General features: G+C 45.8%; 1 protein-coding gene across 1 annotated transcript in view; it reads left to right on the top strand.

Moving 5' to 3' along the window:
- The window catches only part of Trio (trio Rho guanine nucleotide exchange factor), a 289,251-nt gene that overhangs the window by 189,427 nt on the left and 74,772 nt on the right, over positions 1 to 25,052 (top strand). Inside the window, exons 27-34 of the mRNA XM_051151014.1 lie at positions 952 to 1,041; positions 2,730 to 2,822; positions 5,594 to 5,705; positions 7,113 to 7,303; positions 9,415 to 9,516; positions 11,718 to 11,860; positions 12,534 to 12,633; positions 23,983 to 24,226. Coding sequence (XP_051006971.1) covers positions 952 to 1,041; positions 2,730 to 2,822; positions 5,594 to 5,705; positions 7,113 to 7,303; positions 9,415 to 9,516; positions 11,718 to 11,860; positions 12,534 to 12,633; positions 23,983 to 24,226 — 1,075 coding nt within the window. The remainder of the gene's footprint in view (positions 1 to 951; positions 1,042 to 2,729; positions 2,823 to 5,593; positions 5,706 to 7,112; positions 7,304 to 9,414; positions 9,517 to 11,717; positions 11,861 to 12,533; positions 12,634 to 23,982; positions 24,227 to 25,052) is intronic.

Genomic DNA, 25,052 nt, shown 5'->3' with positions numbered 1-25,052 from the left:
TCCCCCCCCCCCCCCCGTGGCGCTGAAGGGAGCAGGTGCTGCACATTCCTTCTCAGTTGGTTCCTTAGAGGAGCGCACCTTGCCCCGAAGAGTGGACCTCCCTAGAGTCACAGTGGGATCAGTTCTTATTGACTGTATCGATGGCTGAACTAGAGCGCCCAGCATGCCAAGCCTCAGCCTGATGCTGAGGGTTCATCCTGGATGAGGACCCAGTCCTGCTGGAGGAAGAGGCTCGCACCCAGCTGAGCCCAGGCGAAGCCGCTTAGTGGGATAGCTTTCCTGCTAGGAGTCCCCCGTCATGCACTCACATGGAAATACATTGAAACTTTAAAGATTCTTGTGCTTTTTTTGTTGTTGTTTTGTTTTTTTGGTCTACCTAATTGGCAACTTATAAAATGTTACTAGTTTTTCTAAAGAATAAATTTTTTCTAAAAAATAAAAATTAAACAAAAGAACATTTAACAAACCTATAGAAAATGATATCAGATTAAAAAGTATCTAACTAGAAAAAATAATAAAAATGCTTATGGGCAAAAACATTTCAAAGTTTTTACTTTATTTTATTTTATTTTTCCATTTTGTGTGAGGCAAGATAAAGATGTTAAAGACCACTCAGACTGTTTTTTCACACAATGGTACAGTATACATAGGAAGTTCAATGGGATCTACCAACACCTACTAGAAATAATAAGTAATTTTAGAGAGATGAAATATAAGCAAGTAAGCAAAAAATTATCTTTATACATGGAAATTAAATAAGGCACTATAATCAAAGTATAAAATAAAATAAAATGTGGACTCTCTTGTTTAAAGTTTTCTTTAGGCCAGAGAACTTATTTCCCACACTAAAGGTTTTTATATTGTGACATTCAATTTGGAAAAGATACCTAAATGAAATTTTTGTTTCCCCCTTCCCTTTCTCTCTTTCTCTTCTTTTTCTTTTTGCTGTAGGCAGACAAGTTTCAGATGTATGTCACCTACTGCAAGAACAAGCCTGATTCTACTCAGCTCATACTAGAACATGCAGGGTCCTACTTTGACGTAAGTAGCAGATAACCAATTTAGTACAGATAAAATGTAGCATCACTCATAATATTTTAGCACGGTGCTAGTACAATATTTTATTTTCATCTCATGCTTATAATGGGATGTTCTCTTATGTTTCTGTAGTATTGTAGAGTGTGTGTGTGTGTTTGTCGCCTGTGTGCGTAAGCATGTACATAGATCAGAGGACAACTTGTAGGACTTGGTTCTCTCCTTCTACTGGGTGTGTCCTAGAGATGAAACTTACATCATCAGACCCTATGGCAGATGCCTTTACCCACTGAGCCATCTTACCAGCCCCTATTTTGGGATGTCCTTATCTGTTCTTTTGCTTCTAATACTTCTGTTTAAGTATTAGAAGTTGTATACCCATGAGATATTTAGATCTTTAGACATATTTGTCACTGTTCTTTATGTGGAGCCAGTAATTTTATATATAAGATTATATATAAAAGGTATAGATTTATTTTGTGCATTCCCCAAAGTGATCCATCAGTGAAGTCCTAGCAGTTTGGCGACCTGGTCGAGTTCATCAGTTACATGCCTCAGCAGACCTATGGGTCGTGTCTTTTTACAGGAATACTACAGAGAGATTGGGGGTAGTGGCAGGACACAGTATTGCTGAATATATTGGGTTTCAGAACTAGTCAAACACGTGGCAGATTATGACTGGTGAAAGGTACTGCTGAGCGCTGTGTACCCTGGGTGCCCAAGGCCATGGGCATGTAGCTTTCAGGGTAATCTCTCATGGGACATTCTGGAAGTTGGACTAAACCTCACGTTTTCTGTGTCTGACGGGACCTGCCCGTGGATGTCCAGCCACCCGCTCCAGCTGTTGTTCTCGGGAGGACTGAGCGTGTCATGACGCCTTGCCCAGCTTTCCGACATCTCAAGTATCCGTACAGGCTCAGGATCAGATGACACTCAGCACTATGGCTCCATGTAGACTACAGACTAGAAAGCCTAAGCAGCGAGAGTCTGCGCACAGCCAGAACTTAAAACAAACCCTGCTAGGCTAGCAAGTGGCTCACTTGCCACTTGGCCACATTATAGAAGGGGAAAACCAACCCCACAAGTTGTCCTCTGGCCTCCTAAATAGAGTATAACTTTGAAAACACTGTGCATTTAAACATCTTTAAAGAAAAAAGGAAGTTATACCCACCTTCCTAGGTAGGTATAACTAGATTCTATAGTCACATGCCTTTGGTGTTCATTGTGTGAGTGCTTTGACTTTTAAAGAGGTTTTTGCTTATAGTGTCCTCCATCCCTTGGGCATTGTGTACCCTTCAAGTATTCTTTTTCCCAGCAACGGGCATTACAGAGCACCCATCGTGTGCCTTACATGTTAACTGATGAGCAGGATGACATGCAGAACAGCAAGGCTAAGCTGCCTGCCTTCCTACACACAGTGGCCTAGATTTGAAAGCACTGTTACTGCAAAAGACACACATCAGGCATGCTGTGGGTCAGATACTCCACACCCTCCCTCTGCCTTGAGTTCTGCCATCCTCCCACGTCCACCTGTAGACGTGGAGATGTTTGTGTTGATACTTTAACAGCCCTTTAAGAAACGAGGACCTGGTTTTTCAGCAGGATCAATCACTTGTCACTGGTGTGGTTTCGTAGCCTCTTGTGCCTGGATGCCCTGTGATGATGCTTCCCTTCTTTGTTTTGTTTAAATACAGGAGATACAGCAGCGACACGGGTTAGCCAATTCCATCTCTTCCTACCTGATTAAACCAGTTCAGCGAATAACAAAGTACCAGCTCCTTTTAAAAGTACGTATCAAACATCTTTAGTCCGCAAGCTCTCCAGAGTTTTACATTAGTATGTTGGCACCTGTTCTCTGTGCATGCGGCCATGTTTCCTTCATTACCATTTCTTTCTTTCTTTCTTTCTTTCTTTCTTTCTTTCTTTCTTTCTTTCTTTTTCCTTCTTTGCTTTCTTTTATTGAGAAATAAAGTAAATTATTCTGGATAAACAGAAGAGAAAATATGTACACTGATACGATAAAGCACACAAAAGAAAGTATGTCATTTCATTGCATTACTGTAACAGTGGGACTGTGTTATAACATTTTAATCCCCAAATTTTTCTTAGGTAGTTCAATTAAACTTACTTAAAGAGCATCCTTCTCCTTGAATCCACGTGTTCAGCTGCAGACTTGAGTCTTTTTTTCATTTTTATTATGTTTCTTTTTTAACATACACATTTATATTATTACACATGAATAAAATAAACTACACACAGAAGGAAGAACCATGAAACATTCTGAATTTACATAAATGTTACGTTCATGGTGATTTGGCTATTTGTGTTTGGCAAACTTGAAGCAAACATCTTTCCTATCTTGTTGGGTCTAAATTTCTGAATGAAAATCATTATCTATCATATCTCATCTCTGTTAACATCTATCTTGACCTGTCTACATTCTCACTGAGCAGTTACATAAGATCATATTGCCTGGCTGTGCACCAAAGGTACTGGTTAGCACTTGTCTGTAACGTAAAGTGGCTTTTGACTGGGAAATAAGTTGCCAGCCCTTGGTCCTTCAATATCCTCAGACTCTAGCACAGACTGTGGGCCAGGCCATGCACACTACACCCTGTACATGTTTAACTTGTGGCAGTGTTGATCAGAAGGTGTGGAAACCAGCTGCCCGGGGTCAGGAGATTGCCCAGAATCATTGCCAGCTTTGAACCCAGATCTAGCTGATGCCCAGGTCTTCCACTGAACCCACAGCACCCTGCCCTCATGCAGCGCCCTGTGGCTGCTAGCCGTTCGTCACATGGCTTATAGATCAAAGGGCTTCTGTCAGCCTGGCCTCTGCTTTCTAAGTATAACTAACATTGCCCTTGCAAAATTTGCAAAAATTTAAGTTTGATTCGTTTCAACCATATAGAGGAGAATAAACTTGCCACCAGCGCATTATGTCATTAATCTGTGTTTTCTTGCTGCGTTAAAAGTACAGCTTTTGTCTGGCAAAGTGAGGTGTATGAAACTGTAGCTTGTAGCCTGCCCATCAGTCCTGTCTGTCTCAGCTGGTTTCCACAGAAGGAGACTGAGGCTAAGGGTAGCTAAAGCTCTCTCAGCAAGAAAGATGCCAAAACCATAGAACATACCTGCTTGCTTTTATGTCTTTTATGGGATGTTTCTGCTGGAAAATCTCTTCTGTACACACTCACACACACCCACACACCCATACACCACACAGTGCACCATCAAGGCACACCACACCCCCTCTCCTGGACGTGTATATAGAAGTGACTTGATGGGCCATCACTACAACAGTGTGTGTGTTCAGCGTGTTGTGAGCGCGAAGCAAGCCAGAAGGCTAAGTTTAGCTTGTTTGCATTCGAGCCATTTCCCCTTTGCTCCCTAATTCTACAAAAGTATTTTGTCTCTAGTTATCTCTTAGTGCCCTCCAGGCTTTGTCCTCAGTTTGTGTTTCCACAAAGATTCTGCTTCTAGTTCTAAATCTTTCTCATTTTCCCAAGAAGTTCTACTGGAGAATCGTAATAAACTCCACCAGACCTCCCTGGTGGGAAGGCTGTCTGCACAGGCGGAAGTTGAGGCACATTGTGTTCTTAAGGCAGGTTTTGCCCAGCGTCTCAGAAGCATAGACACCTGACCACAAATGAAAATGCCTGCTGGGGACTGAGTTCCTCCAGGCCAGTGATTCTCAACTTTCCTAATGCCGTGACTATTTTATATGGTGACTCTGAACCATACATTTTTTTTTTCCATTGTAACTGTAATCTTGCTACTGTTAAGAATCTTAATGTAAATATTTTGGGAGGTAGACAGTTGCTAAAGGGATCGCAACCCACAGGTTGAGAACCACTGCTCTAGACCACATTGCTCTGGATCTCTTGTACATCACATACACAAGGTTGTTGTGACTAATATTGGCCCTGACACCTGATGAAGGAATACCTCAGACCCATCAGGAGTAAAGGCACATTTCCTGCTGTCCTATCACAGGGCAGCTGACGCTCGTCCAAGTGGTGAGGAAATGGAATTACACACACACACACACACACACACACACACACACACACACACACACACACACACACACACACACGTGAGGCTTTCCTGCTACAGCCTCCCTGAGCACCCTGCACAGAGGAGAGGTGTTCAGATTCAGGGTCCAGATAGCCACTGGCATTGTGGGTTATACAGTCAGCTGGACAGGGGGCTCTGGCATGACTGTCAGTTGTCACCTGCAGCTGCTTATTCCTTACAAACCAGCAACACTTTATCTTCTCATTTTGAAAATTTGGTGGTTGACAGGTATCCCAGACTTTTTCCTGAATAGTGACTGGATCTGTCTTCCTCCACTGTTGTCTTCATTCAGGTAGAACAAACACAGTTGTCCTTTGAGGAATTCGCTTTTTTAATAAGAAAAAGCTCCAGCTGGCTAGTCTGTTTATTTCTTGAGCACTGTGAGTTTTCACACATTTCTGGCTGTTTGCTAAGAGGTCGCTGGCGGAGCGTTTGCAATCCTTTGCTTGTTCATGATACTGATATTCTTCCACCGTTACAGGAGCTGCTCACGTGCTGTGAGGAGGGGAAGGGGGAGATTAAAGATGGCCTCGAGGTAATGCTCAGTGTGCCAAAGCGAGCCAATGATGCCATGCACCTCAGCATGCTGGAAGGTAACAGGATGCCCCACATCCCCACATCTGCACCATCTTCCACTGATGCTATGTGCTGTCTTGGCTTGATATCAGCCATACCATCCTATACTCCAGAAGCACTTTGTGGCACTTAGCTCTTAGCTAATGCTACCTGGTTTCCCTGCTAATGGAGGTGTAAATGGATACCCCAGGGCTATAGAAGATCTTGTTACTTCCCCATTCCCATGCCTGTTGCTAGATGTTTACACAAAGCGGATGTCTGCTGAAGCAGTTAAATGTGGTGTGTACTATGGCAAACAAATTAGGTGAATGTGTCCAACAGGTGTTATAGCAATTCCAGTTTGCACAGATGCTTCTGTTTAATAAAGCTGCTTCTGCATTGTGAAGGTTAGCATGGCATAGGCTCTGTTCCGAGTGCTTTTGCTAGTTCATGCAATTTCATTGGTAGCGTCAAGAGATTTACTAACTAGGACCCACAATGCCACTATGTAATAGGAACTCGGAGATCAAGCAGCAGTGATTTTTCTTTCTCTGGCATAAGACTATGGCTGCTCTTCATGATGTCATAAAGAAGGACTGAGTTCTGGCCGTTTCTGTCCTATGTGTTCTCCTACTTGGATAGTCTCAGTAGGCTTCAGGATCACACTCCCATCCCACTCACAGGAAGTACAGAGCATGTGGGTGGGGGGAACCGTACTACTGTACAGTTATTTCTCACTTGCCCAGAGCTGGGGTGCCTAGCTCTTCCTAGCTGTGAAGGGACAGGCAAATGACAAACGGGGGCCCTAGTGGGAGCATCTGCTGTAAAGAAGAGACAGAAATGGAGGGTGTGGGCAGCTTATGCCCCAGGTGCCACTTTGCTAAGTCCTGGTGGCCACATTTGTGATGAAAGAATAGCTAGGGAGGCCAGCACGTGGCCCGGTCCAGGCTGACGGATGTGCAGGGTATTCCAGACTCATAGAAGGTGCGTTAGCAAAGCTGTCTCCACCAGACTGGGGCCTGAGCAGAGAGTCAGGGAGGGGCATTCGGGCCAAAGAGGAAATGAACCAGAGGCTGGAGTGTGGGCAGTGCGATGGAGTCGCTCTGGTCAGAGGAGGAGGTTGCCTGGGCGAAGGCTGCGACTGGGGGACACGGAAGATGGTAGTTAAACCAGATTGCTAATGATGTAAGGCAGCAGACAGGAATGGAAGTAAAGAATAAAGCTATGAGGAACTCCTCAATTTTTTGAACTTGGGAAAATATATGCAGAATAGTATTTTAGGAAGAATTCTCCTTGGTTGGGGCCCATTGTGAAGAGCATGGTGTCGGGGAGGCAGATGGAAAACCAACCCAAGGGCGTTTCACAGATGAGGTAGCAGTGCGCCCTTGTGAGTCGTGATCACTCTTCCTTTGAACTGACTGGCCTCCCTTCGTTCCATGTTGCAGGGTTTGACGAAAACATTGAGTCTCAGGGAGAACTCATCCTGCAGGAATCCTTCCAAGTGTGGGACCCAAAAACCTTAATCCGCAAGGGTCGAGAGCGGCATCTCTTCCTTTTTGAAATGTCCTTAGTCTTTAGTAAAGAAGTGAAAGACTCCAGTGGGAGAAGCAAGTACCTCTACAAAAGCAAGTTGTTTGTAAGTACGAGTGTCCAGAGTTCAAGTCTACAGGTAGTGTGACTGCAGCCTGCAGACATGACTCAGAGGTTACAAACATGCCTTTTATAACAGAGAACCCAACAACCCAAGTTCGGTTCCCAGGGTCCCTTATGGCTAATCACAAGGATCTTGAAGCCTGGAGTCAGTGCATGCAATTTCTCAAGAATTCAGGGGGAAAAAAAAATCCCAATGGACAGAAACAGAAAAAAACAGTTTGCCTCCCAGACTCCTGTAGAATGAGATCTGAAACGTGATGTTTCTATCTTCCTTAGCTAAGTTCTCTGCAACCCGAGCCCACTAGAGGGCGTCCTGGTAATCTGTGGGCCTGGGGATTCTCTTCCTGAGACCGTAACTGCTGCTAACTGCAGGGTGAAGAAGCAGCCCGGTGGGACAGTGGTTCTCAACTTTCCTACTGCTGCAGCTGTTTAACACAGTTACTCACATTGTAGTGACCTCACCCATAAAATTATTTTCGTTGCTCATCAATCCATAAATATAAAAGTATATGCAGGCAGCCTTACTTGGTGAGCTCACTACAGATTCATAACAATGAAGATTCGGTTTTTCCATTAGAAATTGGTTTATGGAAAGTAAATGTAAAGATTTTTATTTTTACAATATCATTTTTAGATTAAAAAATATATATGCACAAAAATAATGTTTGAAGGGTTTCATTTACCAGGCAGGCCTGCCCATTGCAGAGACTGTGGCCGTGCTCTAGCAGTGTATATGTGTCCAATGTCAGTGTGTTGCTGGGGAAAGGAGCACGTCCAGAACTATTAGCATTACTACTCCACACCAGCCAGCCCAGGCTTTCTGGAAGTTGCAAACCAGGACAAAATATCACTTCCTGCACTTTGACCTTTGTCAAGGCCACTGTTCAGAGGGTGCCAGCACAGAGTTGTTGTGCAGAGTCAGGCAGAAGGAGTTGGTGGAGATGAGGGTGACCTTACCACCCAGAAAACAACCAGAATGCCATCGAGTTGTCATCATGTCAGAGGTCCTTAAAACAGCTTTAGATAGCTAACATTCGAATGACTTAGCATTACAGATTTTGGCAATATCAGTCAAACTCCCAGAAGAACAGAGATTCTCAAGTATAGATTTTTTTTTTTTTTTTTAAATAATAATCTGGAATCTGAAAACACCTCCCCCTACTTTGGCTGGTTACCTGGATCTGATTATTATTTGGATCTCCCTGTGGCCTTACATCAGCTAGGTCACACTCCAGCTGGAAATTAGAACCTCATTCTTGCCAGGTAGTCATTTTACTGCAGCTGTAAGCTGCCCTTGGAGGCAAGCTTGTGTGTTTTAGAAATCAGTACATCTTAGTTTAATTTATATTTTAAAAATTAAGATCCCACAGAGGCCGCCTTTGGAGTTCCAAACTATGAGTCACTCCCATTGCTGGAGGGAGAGGCGTTGGGTGGGTTTGACCATGGGGGAAGATGCTGTGTTCTGGATATGTCATGTCCACAGACGGGTTTTGTCCCTTGGTACTGCAGTCATGATGAAATACTGAAAGCTAATGTTGCAGATGAAGTCAGATGTTAGGCCTTTTTGCCTTCTGTCAAAGAGTGTTGCTGCTCAGAGTGCATTGTGGGAGTGCCCCTTTGAACCAGAATCCTCATGCTTGATTCTAAGGCTGGGCCTTGTCTTCAGCACATTCTGATGATTAAGCCCTGTTGCAGTCTCCAGCAGTGCTCAAAGGTGAAAACAGTCTGTGTGTCCCAACTTGCCTCTCACCAACTAAGGCAGTGGTTCTCAGTCTTCCTCCTAAAGCCGCCACCCTTTAACACAGTTCCTCACATTGGGGTGACCCTGTCACAAGATTATTTTTATTGCTACTTCATCACTGTAATTTTGCTACTTTTAAGAATTATACTGGAAATATCTGTGTTTTCCAGTGGTCTTGGGCAACCCCTGTGGAAGAGTCATTCCACCCCCAAAGGGGTTGTGACCCACAGGTTGAGAACCACTGAACAAAGGCATTAGCACAGCCATCAGCAACCAAAGGCTGCTCTTTGTCTGTGTTCTAATCCTACCAACACTGTACAGTTTTCTAAATATCTAATTATCTTTTTATTCAGACCTCAGAGTTGGGTGTCACAGAACATGTTGAAGGAGATCCTTGCAAATTTGCACTGTGGGTGGGGAGGACACCGACTTCAGATAATAAAATTGTCCTTAAGGTATGTTGATTTATAGCTGGGGGCTTGCAATGTGTATGTTAATTGTAGAGATATATACTGTTTTCTTTATTGAACTATACGTATTCCATGTCATTTTATTTGACTTTTTTGTGCTCTGTTGGAATTGGTGAAACCAAAAATCTCAAAATCTCTCTCTCTCTCTCTCTCTCTCTCTCTCTCTCTCTCTCTCTCTCTTCTCTCTTCTCTCTCCCTCTCTCCTTTTCTCCCTCTCTCCCTCCCTCTGTGCCCCCCCTCACTTTTGATTAAACTCTGTTTTGAGTATACTAACTTTTCCTAAGAATTGCAAAGAAATCTAAAAGTGTCTTGTGTACTAGCCCCATCTATATTTTAGAAAATATAGATGTAATTATCTTTCTATGTGCCTGGAAATGCCGTAGGTGGTTTATGGATGCTGTGGGGAACTTAGCTCACGATTTTTAGGCTGTGAGGGGAGCCAGAGTAGTGTGGTGAGATACTGATGCAGAACTGGCACTTAGGTTACCGCATTCCCTCTTGCATGCCTTAATCCTGCTTTGGTATTTCCAGAAACTGAGTTGTTCATCTGAAGGTTACATGGCCCCAGCCAGGTCATACTGACCACTGTGGGGCCACTATAATTCTAAGCTCTTTGTTTACATGTTCACAATGGACTGTTTTCAGTGAACGTATAGGGCCAGTTAGTACTGACATAGAGCCCCATAAAATATAAAGTGTACCAACAAATAAATTTTAGATAACTCGAATTTTTCTATAGTTCAAAACTTGTTACAACGTATTCAAGACAAAAATTTGCAAAATGTGTAGATAAGTTTGGATAACACCTTCTGCCTTTCGAGGAAGGCCAAACAGAAATGGCATGAGCTTTGATTTTAGGTGGCTTTGAGGTGGTGGCAATGCATTGAAGATGAAGAAGAAAATGCACTATAGACTTCAGTGATCAATGCTGTTGACGGTAGAGATGATGGTGTAGATGGTGAACTGGTGAGGATGTGATGATGATGATGACACTGATGATAAAGATGGGGACAGTGTTGCCAATTGCAGTGAGGGTCTTGACAGTTGTATAGATACTGAGGGTATAGACACAAGTCCTTCAGGTACTGTTGATGGAAGGGCTCTTCATTGTAATGGATGACCTAGTGCTTCTAATACAGAATGACTGTCTTCATTTGCATAGGTAAGAAAGAAAACTGCTTCGGTAACACAGTCACAGTTTTCCTCCATTTTCTCCAGACGGCACCAATGTTCTTCTTGGATCCATCATTGTTTAATCTCCACATGTTTGTGTCAGACTTGTACACTCTGATAGATCTGGAGCTTTCAAAGGCCCCTCCCCCTTTATTTTTTGAATTAGAATTAGCACTCTAAGTAACTGAAGGACAGCATGGTTTGTGTAGAAAGAGCTGTCAGTTTCAGTGTCTTCCCAGTGTGGACTGTGGTTTTGGGTGAGATGCGCACCATGGCCACCCCACCCCCCATCCCCTGTGATCTCCTCTGGGTCCCATGGACAACCTCTGTAGTCACTCATGGCCGTGGTCTTTATGTCAGAGGAGGCCAATGCTTTTCACAGGAAGTTAGAAAACAGTCCTCATTGCTGACTGAGGGCTGCTGCTTCTGTCTATGGCATTTCCAGGGAATGTTTTCCTGAAACTGCTGTGGGGCCTTGTATGCCTTTGAGCACATTTCCAGTGTGCCCACTCCTACATGGCTCCTTTGTGGAGTTCCTAGGGGGAGAGAGTAGGATATGTCATCTGAGGCGCCCTGGAGGAGACCAGCAGCCAGCCTAGCAGTTCAGGCACAAGCAGCAGGGCCAGGTGGCTCCTTCACAGCCCTGCTGATGGTTTTCTGGACACTGACCAAAACATAGCTTATGCTTCGGTGGCCTCCTTGAGGTCTCAGATTGGGAGTGGTTCTGTTTTTATAATCTCCCAGGGCCACTTAATGGGTCTTGGTACTGAAGATTGATTACTTGAATAGCGAGAGATCTATAATCATGTTCATTTATCAAAGGAAAAAAATGGTTTTAATCAAACTATGTAAAATTAGAGTCATTTTCTTGCTAGTAAATTAAACTGAGTTGTGGTTGCTTTTCCGGGAGGTCTTTTGGAAACAGGAAAGTCTGGGGTGCGTGGGAAGCCTGTGTGTGGTGGGCCCAGGTTGTGGAAGGACACCGTGCCCTGATGGCTCACCCACCTGCACAGGCATCCAGCATCGAGAACAAGCAGGACTGGATAAAGCATATCCGGGAGGTGATACAGGAGAGGACGGTGCACCTGAGAGGAGCTCTGAAGGAACCCATCCACATCCCCAAAACAGCGCCAGCAGCGAGGCAGAAGGGGAGGAGGTCAGTGCATGACAGCTTGTGAGAGGGAGGAAGGCGCCTCACTGTTTATCTCAGATACTCTGAGCCTGTGTGATTTATATGCATTGCTTTGTCGAGACAAGAGGCTGTCCTGGCTGAAAGCAAACAGAAGGCCATGTATAAATCCCTCTTCTTTCCCTCACAGGAACACTTGTTTTGTTTTGTTTGTTTGTTTGTTTTTCATTTCTGAAATGGAAATGAGCCTTAGTTGGTCAGTTCACTATATTGAGCATTCAAGGGGAAGATATGATGGGCACTTACTATATTGCCAAGCCAAAAGCTGCCCTCAGCACAGAATGGCATGGTGCTGCAGAGGTGGCTCCGTGCTTGAGAGCACTTGTTGCTCTTGCAGAGGACCTGGGTTTGTTCGCAGCACCCACAAGGTGGCTCCCAACTATCTTTCAGTTCCTGCAGACCCGATGCTTTTTTATTTCTGTGTGCACCAGGCATATACGTGGTGCTCATGCATTCTTACAGGCAAAAGACTGTATTTCATACAGACAGTCTGGAAACAAAGCAAGCAGAATGGCCTGCTATGGCGTGTGGGAGCTGGTTGTAGGATGGGTTATGTAGTCTGATGTGGGTTTCTTCCAGCTGGGAGGTGGCCTTTACCAGCTTGCGTTGTTGGGAACTGAGCGTGTCTGTGTTCCACTAGGGATGGAGAGGACCTGGACAGCCAAGGGGATGGCAGCAGCCAACCCGACACCATTTCCATTGCCTCCCGGACATCTCAGAACACACTGGACAGTGATAAGGTGAGTGGGCCACCAGCACTGCCCCTTTCAGTCAGTGTATGTTCAGCAAAAATGTTTTTAGCATTGTAAAGTGTTGGATTCTAGGAGGGGTGTCAGGATTTCAAGGCAGTATAGAGACTTGGAGGGTAAAGTGAGACTAGTACGGAAAACTCAGAAGAAATCTTTCCAACCTTCCTCTTATGCCCTCTCAGTCAGTCACATGGTATATGTCAGTCTTGGAAGACAGTATACCTCATTTAAATTTTATCTGTAAGCCAAAGAATCTGTTACCTAAAATAAAATTTCACCCAGACAAACCAGAGCTTTGTCTGAGGCAGGGGTGCTAACATTCTCCAAAGTGGGCCCTGAGTTTCCTATTAGAACTTGGGGTACGCAGAATACAGAAAGTTCTACAACAGTAGACTTGGCTTGGACAGTGATGACTACAAAAAGGACGTATCTCTGTTTTGTCTAAGGCATGTATGCAGGTGCGCTTCCCCCAGAAAAGCCCCAAGTGTCTCAGGGTTCTTCTTGTAGAATCCAAAGACCCGCAGGATGAGCTGACAGACAGCAGAGGTTGGTAGTCCTAGGTTTTGTGAGGCAGGCAGAAAATGAGAAAAGTCCCGTGTCGAAGCCAAGAGATCGCGTCCTGGTGAATGTTCTGTTCCTACTGAGATGACTTATGCTCCAGTTCTGGATTGTAGATCAGAGTCTGAAACAAAAATAGTGCAATAAAAAGCGTTTCCTTTCAGCTGTGTCGGTTCCACATTCACAGGTTCTCGCTCCAGTACAAGCTGTTTCGTTGCTGCGCTCTGACTGTGAGACGTGGGTTCTCGCAGTCCCCTTGTGCTCAGAGGAGGCCTTGCTCAAACTTCCCTGTCTTGGGAAGGCCAGTGCTGGGGGGTCATTGTAGATGGTGCATTAAATAGACATTGGCCATGTCTTACTCGTGTTTTCGGGTTCACATTGTAGTTTCCAGGACAGAAGGAAATAGATTAAAATACTGCTCTGCAGAGTGACCCATTTTCAGAGCTTTTCCAGAATAATTGGTGGGTTTTTTAAACATTTAATTAATTAATTTATTTAGATTACATCTCAATTGTTTTCCCCTCACTTGCATCCTCCCGTTCCTCCCTCCCGCTTTCACCCTATTCCCCTCTCCTAGGTCTGTGACCAAAGGGGAACTCCCCCACCACCACATATGGTCATAGCCTATCAAGTCTCATCTTGGTAGCCTGCTTATTCTTTCTCTGAGTGCCACCAGGCCTCCCCACCAAGGGGAAGTGGTCAAATATGGGCCAACAGAGTTCATGTCAGAGTCAGTCCTTGCTCTCCACACAGCCCTAAGGAGTCAGGTTTTTTGTTTTGTTTTGTTTTGTTTTGTTTTTTACATCCTACTGTTTGACTCTACTGAATGTCAAGTCTTCAAGCTTAGAGAACCTCACGTAGCAGGACTAGAAGACAAAAATGTGCCTTTTGTTATATTGAGGGCTGGCATGGTAGGCAAGTCAGCAACATTCAGCCACTGGGGCAGCAGTAGGAAGTCAGATGGGTATAGTCATGACATGAGCAGCCATTCGCTAATTAAGAACATTTCTCCCAGCCCATAGCAATTTGTTTAGAAAGATACAAAACATACCAATTGTTTGGGGGGAGGGGTTGCTTTTAGCTTTTTAAGAGCTGAAGGAGTTAACTTGTCAGTTCTCATGGGACCGTCACCTAGAAGAAAAGGTAGATCAAATTGTTATAAATGACAAGAACAGCCATTTACATCCAGACAACCCAAGATGTCCTCTCGTGGTCAACTCTGAGCTTACCGTAAATACCAGCTTGAAAGTCTGTGAGAAATAAATCTTTGAAATAAAATTGCAAAGGAGATGAGCGTACTAAGTTTCCTCCTGGAAGGCTGGTGAAGGCTGTTCTCAAGGTTGGCCCAGAAAGCAAGACCAGTTCTTGTTTTAAGTACTTAACAGGTAAATAAATGGGTAGCCATGGAGTATAGAAGTAAGTGCCCTGTCCATCTCAGAACAGTCGCTGTGTTAGTGATAGGTTTGCCCATTGCCCCACCCCTGCCAGAGCCCTGGCCCCCGAGGCATGAGCATCATTATACGACAAGGGATTATGTGAGCTGGGAGTATGGCAGATTCTGTTGTCACTTGATACATGAGGAAGACTAATTGCTACCAGAGCATGGGTTTATTATAACTGGCCATTCTGCCTTGAGGGTCTCCTGGGACATCAGCGTTACAAGAACACTCCCTTTCAAATCTTTCATCCGTGAAGATAATGAATGAATTTTCATTTTCTTCATCCAGTGGTGTCATCACTAGAGCCGTCACTAAGGCTTGCTCTGGAGCTCAGCAGTCCCCAAGGATTGCTCTGCGTGGCCGCCCTCCCCGGTTTAGGAAGTGAAGCTAACATGGCTCACAGCCTGTCACCCCCGCAGCCCCAGTCCTGGAGCCCATGGCTCTTAACAATCTTGAAGTGGCAACACTTCAAGTCCTTTATTATAAATGTGACAACACTTTCCTTTAGTGCCGCTAGGTGAGATCAGGGTCCTTAGCAGGTTGTGAGGGAGAAATATGGGTGACCTGTGTGCCTGTGCTGTCAGGACTGAGTAGGTGTCTTTACTTCTGGTCCTGTGGTAGGGACTAGAATGGCCACACAGGCACTCTCATTAGCCCCTAAGGGAGGTAGGAGTGTGTGCACCCCGTGCTTGTGTAGGCTTTGTCTCAGTCATCATTGTACCTGTGCTTCTCCAGTCAAAGATTTCAGTCTGTGGATGATGCGAAAACGAGGCATTTTGAAAGCAAAGAACTGCATCCTTTCCTGCGACAGAAGGCGTGGCGCTCTGCCCTTCCAGCCTGGTGTAGCCAGCACCCCCTGATCTCCAGGGTCTACAGTTTTTCATGCGCCTCAAGGTTCTCTCCACCCTACTTAATTGCACATTTAAACAGCTACAGGCAGATGCTTCTGGCAGGGGTACAGTTTAAGATATTCTGCCTTGTTGACTTGATTTATTGTGTCTGTTATGAGTTACTTTATCCTGGAATTTGGTTCCAGTTCAGAAGTAGGGTGGGGGTATTGCTTAGCCTCTTAGATTATTGTGATGGGAAGAGTGGTCTGCCAAAGCTGTTAGCAATCCTCAGACGAGGCTCCAGAGGTTTAGGACAAGAGTCAGCTGAGGAGGGGCTCCGGAGACAGCCTCTTTCCAGGGCACAGTTCCATTATGCTGGTCAGCACACAAACCATGGTCCACAAGCCCGTTTCCTACTCAGAGAACATCAGTCTTAAAGTATGTCATCTTTTTGTTCCAGATGTGAGTTTAACTCCAATTTCTGCTGATGCTCATGGTACTTAGGCTGATAAAATGATCTTATAAAAATGTAACTTGTGTTCCAAAAAACCCCCAGTGCTTTCCAGAATCTTAGATCACTGTTCCAGCGCATCTCCTGAGATAGGGAGGAGGTCTGACCCGGGGCTGATGTAGCCCTGGGGCACGTAGGAGATGGAGCCAGACACAGACTGTGGATTTAATCATCTGACATCTTCAGCCCTTACTCTTTTACAGTGGAGCAGACTCTGCTGCTGAGTGTTTTTAGTGGACCGAAGACACCCCTTTGAATATCTCCTCAGTCTCTCCTTGTTAGTCTGTGATTTCTATCATTTAACAAATCTGTGTCATGAGACAGATGGGGCGGGGTGTGAATAAAACCAAAGCAAGGACGGAGTGTACGGAAGAACCCCCCCCCCCCCCCCGGCCTGCTGGTAGACTGTCCCAAGAGCTTCTGTCCAAGGAGTATAGCATCAGTTGAGTGGGTTCTTTGCATGAATTCCACTTAAGCTTATAACAGGCGTTATGAATCTACACATCCTATTTATGGATGCGCCTATCTTAAAAAGTACCAGATAGCAGTTCTCCCAATGAAGTTGAAGCCCCATGTCAGGGACATTACATTCTGTGCAGTTTTAAAGCTAGCGTTTTGGTCATGTGACCCTACACTACACTGGTTTACAGTTCTGTAATAATAATCAACGTAGTCGGAAAAGTAGCCAAAGCCAGTGCAGTTTAAAATATGACTTCCCTACTCAAGGAGGAAGGATTCTGCTTGCATCCCCTGCACATCAGGGCTCTCCCACCCCTGCTCAGGCAAGGCACAGGACTGCCCGACCTGCTCAGAACAATGCATTTCCCAGGGCTGGGGTAGGGTTTCCACACATAATAGATTTGGGTCATAGAGCTCAAAAAGTCTTCTATGGGATAGCATGTGGGGCTCACCTCCTCAGGGACCTCACTTGGAGAAGTACTGAAGGGCATGGTGCACATCCAAGTACAGGACCCCAAGGATGACGACATGCTTGCCAGCAGACTTCTAGCCTCTTCCTCCTCAGCTACCCTGGACCATGTTTTTAACTGCTTTGTACCCAGTGTCCCTCTGTGTTAATGGGGCTAGTGCTGCCCCCATGAGCACTAGGACTACACGCTGGTCTTTACAACATTGCAACACTGATTAAGGAGTCCTGTATAAATATGAGCGGTGTCTGCCTTTGTGGTAAGAGGAGCATCCTACTTCCTGCCAGATGTGCAGTTGGCTTCCATCGCTGCTAATGCAGGTTAACTGTCTATATCAGTTTCACCCCCAGGCTGGACACTTGTCACGGTGGATGTAAAGGATAACTGTGTTGTGTCGGAGTCATATGCAGTCTTGCGGTTGAGTTGCTCAGCTCCAGTGCCTGGCCTGTGCACTTTGGTAGTCTTCCAAGAGCATAACACATATTGAATGGCTGTCCTTGCTCAGTTTGCATCATCTCCCATCTTACTAAATTAGCTGCATCATGGCAGTGTGCACATACACTAAAGTGAGAATGTACATGGTACGTTCATGCACTCACAGACACTTTCAGTCACCTGTGTAGTTCTCCATGTGCAATGGGTTTCCTTCTTCCTGTCCATTCTTCTAGTTCCTAAGTAACTGTGGTTTTGTAGTATTATTTTAGAAGACTTTTTAAGGACTCTCATAAAATAAAACAAGAAAATAAAAACTCCTGTAGTACAAAGCCTGATTCTAAGAAAAGGCAGTGGTTTGGTAAGTTTAGTGTGCTGTTGATCTGCATTGCACGCTTGTTTGGAGTTGCCTCGGAGACACGGCTCTGAGCGTTTGTTAGGGGTTTCCAGATAGCTTTAACTGAGTAGAGCAGATCAGTGTGGACTGTAGGTAACACCACCCTGTAGCCTGGCTTCTAGGAAAGGTGGAGGAAGCAAACAGTCTCATGACTGTGAGCACAGTGTGATCAGTCCCACCAGGATTAGCTCTCTCCCCTCACAGTGTATACCAGAATTAACCCTTTCTTCTTCAGTTGCTTTTGTTAAGTGTTTTGACCTAGCAAGGAGGTAAGGTACTAATACATATAACAACCAAAATGTATGTTTTTGTGTAAACTTTACATGGTATGGCCATGGTTACTATTGAACATGGTAATAAGCCTTAGACAGACTTGGGACTCTGCCTTCCTGTTGAGGGGCACAGGTGAGGATAGGGTTCTTGGGTTTATAGCAGGTTTTCCACTTTAAAAAGGAAACCCAGCAGAGAGGTTTCTTCCAAGAGGTTTCCTGTGTTGCCCTGCCCTCAGCCACTGCCCCCTCACACAGAGATCTGACTTGCATGCTGCCCTGGCATCGCAGGCCTGTCCAGCACGCTCCCGCATCCCCTTCTGATATGTGAGAAGCAAGGGAAAGGCAGCCTCATTCAGATACTGTTGGCAGCACCTGGGACCCCGACACGCAGCTGCCTCCATCTGATGTTTTCTTTTTACATTCAGAGTTTGCCTTTTAGCTGTAGCTTCTAAATCCATCCTTTTACAACTAATATTCCATTGCAGTCCATACAGTCAACTCACTCAAGGATGCCTTCCACGATTTCTAGTCATAGCAGAGAACTCATGCATGTGAGCAAATAAAAAAAGGGAAAGTATGGAGAGCAGTGGCTGCTGGTCTTGAAGGCGTTTATCACTGATTAACTTCCTTGCTTTTTAAAACTCTGTGGTAAAAAAAAAGTTATAACCCAGGATTTATTATTTTAGGCATTTATAGGCTTTCATGGGTGTCTGTGAATGCCCTCCATGTCAGAGCCTGTCTTTAAATGCTCTTAATCCCTAGGCAAAGGGCTTTCAGGAACACATCTCCTTCATCTTGGCCTTAAGTAAGCTGGTTTCCATGTTGGTGTGAGGCTGGGAGGCTGTTCTTCATGCTGTTGAGGTGTGTGTGTGGCGGGGGGCTGATCTGCCAGCCTCCGTAAAACTGCCAGGCAGCAGTGAGGACCTGGGGCATAATGGCGTTTATTCCGGGTGTGTTCTGGCTGCCTGTGGCTGCCTTTGCTTTTGTGTCCATGGCCTGCAGTGGAGCTGTACTTTCTAATCCCCTTAAACCAAGTAATCGTTGTTTGGTCTGCTCTGTGTGAAACTGCATGAAGCCACAGGACTCCTTTGTGGAGTTTCTGAATAACTGAACGTAGGGGGTTGTGGGGTACAGCTGTTCACAACACTTTGTTCTGTAGGAGGAATGGCCTCCATTAGACCACATCCCTCCCACCCCACCACACCCCACCCCCGTCTTTCCCTTTTGAGTTGCTTTCACAAAATTGGCCAGATATTCACTGCAGTTGATCTCCTTCTGGATCACTTGAGGGAGGAAGGCATCACCCACCACACCATTTCTGTCCAGCCATCTTCGGTACAGCTTGCTCAGGATGCTCTCAGAGCTTAGTGATTCAAACCAGGTGTTGGCTACTGCCCCTTTAAAACTGTGTGTTCTTGTAACACACATTGTCTTGTTAGAGTGCGCAGCGTGGGGGTGTGACAGTGTTGAGGAACCCATGACCAAACCCACTGCATGGGCACCTCAGCCATGGGTTGAGACAAGGCAGCAATATGACCCAGTTTCTTTGGAAACCAAAAGATAACAATCCTACAAAGTTTGTTGAAGTACACAAGACTTTGGTTAAACGATGAAGGAGTGGAAAGAAGACAAACTGTTTATTTTCCATTATCCTGGAGAGAATTCAGGAAGAGGCCTGCTTTGAATCTGCTCGTGACTTTGGTCTAGGTCACTCATGTTCCCGTGGCCCTCTCCTAAGGCAGTGGCTTTGGGAGGAGGAACATCTTGGTGACTTCTGTGCCTGTGGTCCACTTAAGGCCAGATGTTTTCCCATGCTTATTGGTTACCACAGTAGTGGACAATTGAAAGATGTTTTGAAAATGTGTCTCTCTTGTCTTCTGAGGTGACATTCACAAAAGTTAATGTGCGTCCCGGGATAAGTCCCATTCCTGAGCTAAGCAGACATGCCCGGGAACCCTGGATGGAAATCTATAAAATGCAAAGTGAGGAGAGTGTTATAGGAACTTCCATGAAAAGTGGCTGGCGAAGAGGCAGCAACTGTCAAGCTAGATGAATGAAACAGGAACAGTGGCGCTCAGCACAGGCACGCCATCAGGTCTCTGGAGTTCCACAGACTTGTGAACTTCTAGTTAGAAACATAATTCTTTTTTTTTTAGAAACATAATTCTTAAGATCAGGAATGACTTGCATTGTTTCCTCAAGGTAGTTATTATTACAGATGTCAGCAACAACAAAAACTTTCTAAAAACGTAACGAGCTTCATTTTAAGGAGACGTTCTATAGGTCAACACTAGGTTTAAGGGAGGAATGAGAGATAATAGCACTATGTGAAGATGTCACAGGAAAACACTATTTTATAAGTTTATTTAAAATACAGAAATCGGGCTGGAGAGGTGGCTTAGCAGTTGAGAGCACTGGCTGTTCTTCTAGGAGACCTGGCTTCAATTTCTGCTACCCACATGGTGGTTCATAACTTTAACTCCAGTCTGAAGGGATTCTAGGCCCTCTTCTGGCCTCTGTGGTCACCCCATGCATGTGATGCATAGGCAAACATGCAGGCAAACACTCACACACATAATATAAAGTGAAACAAAACCACACATACAAAGTGTGTGCATGCAGAAAACATGGATGATAATGCTCCCCCGAGAGCCACAGGCTATATTGCAAAACTAGTGCCAAGCATAAGGAAGCTCTCTGTGATGATCCAAGGGGCCCCCTCATACAGTTCAGGATATTGTCATTGTCCATTGTTGGTATCCCAGAACTCAAATCTAAATCCCTATTGCTGAAGACACCATGTACTTTGGACATGGAGGAATTGATCTAGAACTGGTGTCCAACACACACACACACACGACTGACTCTCACCGGGTGGGAAGGTGCTATGCAAGCTGCCAGGGGAAAAGGCCATCAGTAGTCCTACTCAGTTGTAAAATCTGTGGACCCTGACAGGGACCAGCCCAGCAAGATCTCCCCATTGGTGCACTGACTGGGGGGGGGGGGGGGGGGGGGGGGGGTGCGGGGTGTAATAACCAGCAACTGTCCCACTGGACTAAAATTTGAATATGTAAAGCTTGAAACAGTGCCTACGGGATCCTTCTCAGGCAAACACCCATGTAGTTCCTAACCTTAATTATAGGTTCTTGTCTCTTCTGATGGGCAAAGCCAGTTGACAGAAGGATATATAAATATGGGGGTGATAATTTTAGCACTTTCTGAAATATTATTCCGGCACTCTTGTTTTCTTAAGTTCTGGAGAGCCTTTGCATGTTTTTTAACATGGTTTATGATTCTTTGTCAGTTACTTCTTAGGCTCTGTCAAGTACACAGATGTTTCCAATCCTTTTTGGTTACTCTGGAAAGGTCTAAAAAAAAAAGTGCCAAAAATACAGTCTAGCTTAACTCCTCTTCCTGGGCAGCCACCCCCACCCCCACCACATTTGCTTGAGAGGCCTGACAAGTTAATGAGACTCTGGAAGGGGGAGCAGCCAGCTCAGAGCTGGGGTGGGGTAGAGCCCTTCTCAGAGCAGCAGCAAGGGCCACTGGGGAAAGCCTGGAGATCTGACCTGAGCTGGGAGCTGGCTGCCCCTAGTCATGGGGTTATGGGGCATGCAAAGGGCAGGGCTGGGCTCTCCTGGACTTCATTGGCTGGCTCTGTTTTCACTGAGAAAGGAAGCTTTTCTCCTCTTTGTTGAGGAGTTAACCACTTCCATAACGTAGGCTCCTGTGAGGAAAATTCTTTCCCAGGCTGTGTTTCTGCTTTTGGCATTTTTATGGCTTCTCTATCTGCTCAGAAACTAATGTAAATTTTATCACGGCTTTCCCACAAGGAGTTTATAAGAACTTGGAAGGGGATTTGGACAGTTGTGAGTTTTCATTGTGACCTGGATTGGCGCTTCATGGTGGAAAGAGCTGTGTTATTTCTGTCCTCTGTGGTTGCCTGGCAGACATATTTTTTAATCTGAATCCCTAAACTTTCTCAGAAGTGACAAGTCGCTGGGAAGTAGGGTAGAACTGTGCATAGGAGAGCTCTTCCTGCTGCCTGCCCAGCATTCTGTGGGCTTTGCACCCTTTGGATACACAGACCTCTCAGGAATCTGCAGGCCCTGCAGTGGTGGTGACCAATCCTGTCTCTGACCTCAGTCCTGACACAAAGATTAGCAGGAGAGTGACACAGACCTGCTTCCCGCTGACGACACACACACACACACACACACACACACACACACACACACACACACACACTGTTTCAAAAATGAAGTATAAGTTGTTTCAGGAAAAAAAAAAGGGATGGCAGAAATGGGAGTGACTTCCTAGAGAAAATAGATGGAGAACATAGAGAAATGCATACAAGGCCCTCTGGCCATAGGGATAGAAGTGTGGACCAAGTATGCCCAGGACCATCTCAGAAGCAACTGTCAACACGTAAGCCTTGGAAGGCAGATGAGGATTTGAGCCCTGTATCAAGAAAATGGTACCTAAGGTTTTGAAGAGGAAGACCCAAGCTTTTTGAAAGGTCACCCTGATGGCACTGTTCCGATGGGACCGAAGAGAGAGCTGGGGGTTCACAGGGAGACTGGGGAAATGCAATAAAGTAACCAGTGCAGGTTTGCAGGGGAAGAAAGTTACTAGAAAGCTACTCTGGAGGCCACTTGACCAGCTCTGGCGGAGGAGGGAGTTTTGTTTGAGTTGGGTAGCTTGCTGGTGATGGCATCACCTGGAGAGCAGCACAAGTGGGGACATTATTCGAGTCATGTCCCAGCTTCCCTCTGTGGGATGGAAAGTTGGAAGCAGGGGGTCATCAGCTGCGGGGTCCTTGGGAATGCCAGCGTGAGTGTGAGGTCAGAGAACCCACGTGACATAGGGAAGAGTGGAGCCTACGGATAGCCTCGCCACAGAAAGCCAGTCACGGGATTCTTACGTAGGAGCGGGCGAGTCCTGTCCCCAAGGAGCTAACATTCCAAAGGGACGACCTACCAGGACACAGGCCATGCAGGGGCAACAGTGGTGGGAGGATCGTATTCTTGTTTTCCAAGCCTGGGTCATGTGTATGTCTCTATAGACCTCATGAATGTGCCACAGAAGATCTAAGGACTAGAGTCAGAAGAAAAAAAAAAAAAGGGGGAGCGGGCATAGTGAACAGAGCGAGTGGGGTTATGGGTTAAAGGATTAGCACACGCAGGTGTGGGAAGGCCAGAGCTGGGGCTGGAGCCCAGGGCAGAGGGCCAGGTGGGCACCTCGAGGAGGCACTATAATATGAACCTGCTGCAAATGTTCATGAGTTCTATGTACCCACCCAAGACATCCATTTGAGCTGTATGTTCATGTTTTAATGTATAGAAAACTAATTAAAAAAAAAAAAAACTGTAAAAAGAGTCCTTAGGGATAACTTGGTGAAGTGCAGGAATTCAGGAGGGAATCAAGTCCTCAGAGGGTCCTGAGGAGAAGCCATCCAGGGTCAGTGCCTGGGCCTTTCTGCAACTCTTTGTTGCTGTTTCCTCCCTGACCCAAGGGATGCTTGGAAGCCTGTGCGCTGCAGTGGAGAGGACTCACTCCCTTACCACTTTGAAAATCCTACACTCAACTTTATTGTCTATTTTGTGAATATTCCCTAAGCAGTCTTTAGGCAGTTTTTATTACTTTGTTCTAAGTTTAAAGATGAGTGCATAGCATTTTAAAAGAAGGAGCTAAAAATGTCTCAGGTGCAGAAAGATTTGGAAGTGCATGAGAAACCACACTGGGCTGACGGTGAACCCCTCGGAAAACTCCCAGCACAGAGAACGAGAGAAAGAGCATGCGTATCTGATGGCTCCAAAGAGACAGAACAGAGCCTTCAGGCAGCTCTAGTGATGCTTTTAACCCCACCACAGGATTTCAGGCTGAAGATGGCATTCCTAGCCAAGTTCACAGCCCTGTCAGGCCCACTGGATTTTGCTTGCTGACCTGTGTCCCTCTTTCTCTGTCCCTCCCAGCTTTCTGGTGGCTGTGAGCTGACGGTGGTGATCCATGACTTCACGGCTTGCAACAGCAATGAGCTGACCATTCGTCGTGGCCAGACAGTGGAGGTTCTGGAGCGACCTCACGACAAGCCCGACTGGTGCCTGGTACGCACTACTGACAGGTCCCCGGCAGCGGAAGGCCTCGTGCCCTGCGGCTCACTGTGCATTGCCCACTCCCGAAGCAGCATGGAGATGGAGGGCATCTTCAACCACAAAGGTAAGAGCACCCGGGAGGCCTGAGAGAAAGCACAGCAGAGCCTGGCCTGCCCTGTGGGGCAGCGCGTCGCGCAGTGTTACACACCTCACCCCCATCCCCACGCCTCTGCCACGGAGATGGAATCCACCCATTACGGAAACTGTGACCTCCTTTCCTGAGGTGGTGGAGTAAGATGGGACATCAGCTTCAAAGGGGCAGCTCCGTGAGGGCCAGTGCCATTCATAAGTGGAGAAGAAAGAGCAGCTACTGGTTTTTTTTTCTGGCTTGCTTTTGAAATAGGAAGGGAAACACAGGTAAGGGAGGTGGGACTGGACCCAGCCTCTTCTGAATCAGATTTCTCCACGGCCTCTCCATGCTTCATTAAATTCTTGGAGAAAATAACTCTGAGGGTTATTTAGCCAACTCCATTGTATGCCTGTGTGAATGAGGAATCTGAAGACAACCCAAGCGCCACAGTGGCATGTGTGGGGAGAGTAGAGCTGTCCGGAGAGGCCTTGAGTGTGCCTGAGGAAAGGTACAGTGCTTGGAGACCTGCTTTAACATTTGCAAAGCGTGTGGTATTCCCAGCAACTGTGCTAGGTTAAAGTGTCAGTGAGACTTCTCTGACATGGGCTGTCAGTATTCCTGTGGAGACCATGGAGGCTGCTGAGCCCTTCCTAGTGGCTCACCTCAACCGCTCGATTCATCCTCTAGCTGGGAAAGCCTCTGTGTCATTATTTTATACTCACTCCATGTTGAAATGACATATCCCACAGGAGGGCTAAACTGCTGTTTAAATTAGCATTTCTTTTTACTTTCTCCAATATGGCTACTAGAAAGTTTGGTC

Source organism: Acomys russatus, chromosome 9 (genome assembly GCF_903995435.1).
Source record: "Acomys russatus chromosome 9, mAcoRus1.1, whole genome shotgun sequence".
NCBI lineage: Eukaryota > Metazoa > Chordata > Mammalia > Rodentia > Muridae > Acomys > Acomys russatus.
Note: the sequence above shows the minus strand (reverse complement) of the source record. Positions and strands in the feature narration are given on the sequence as shown.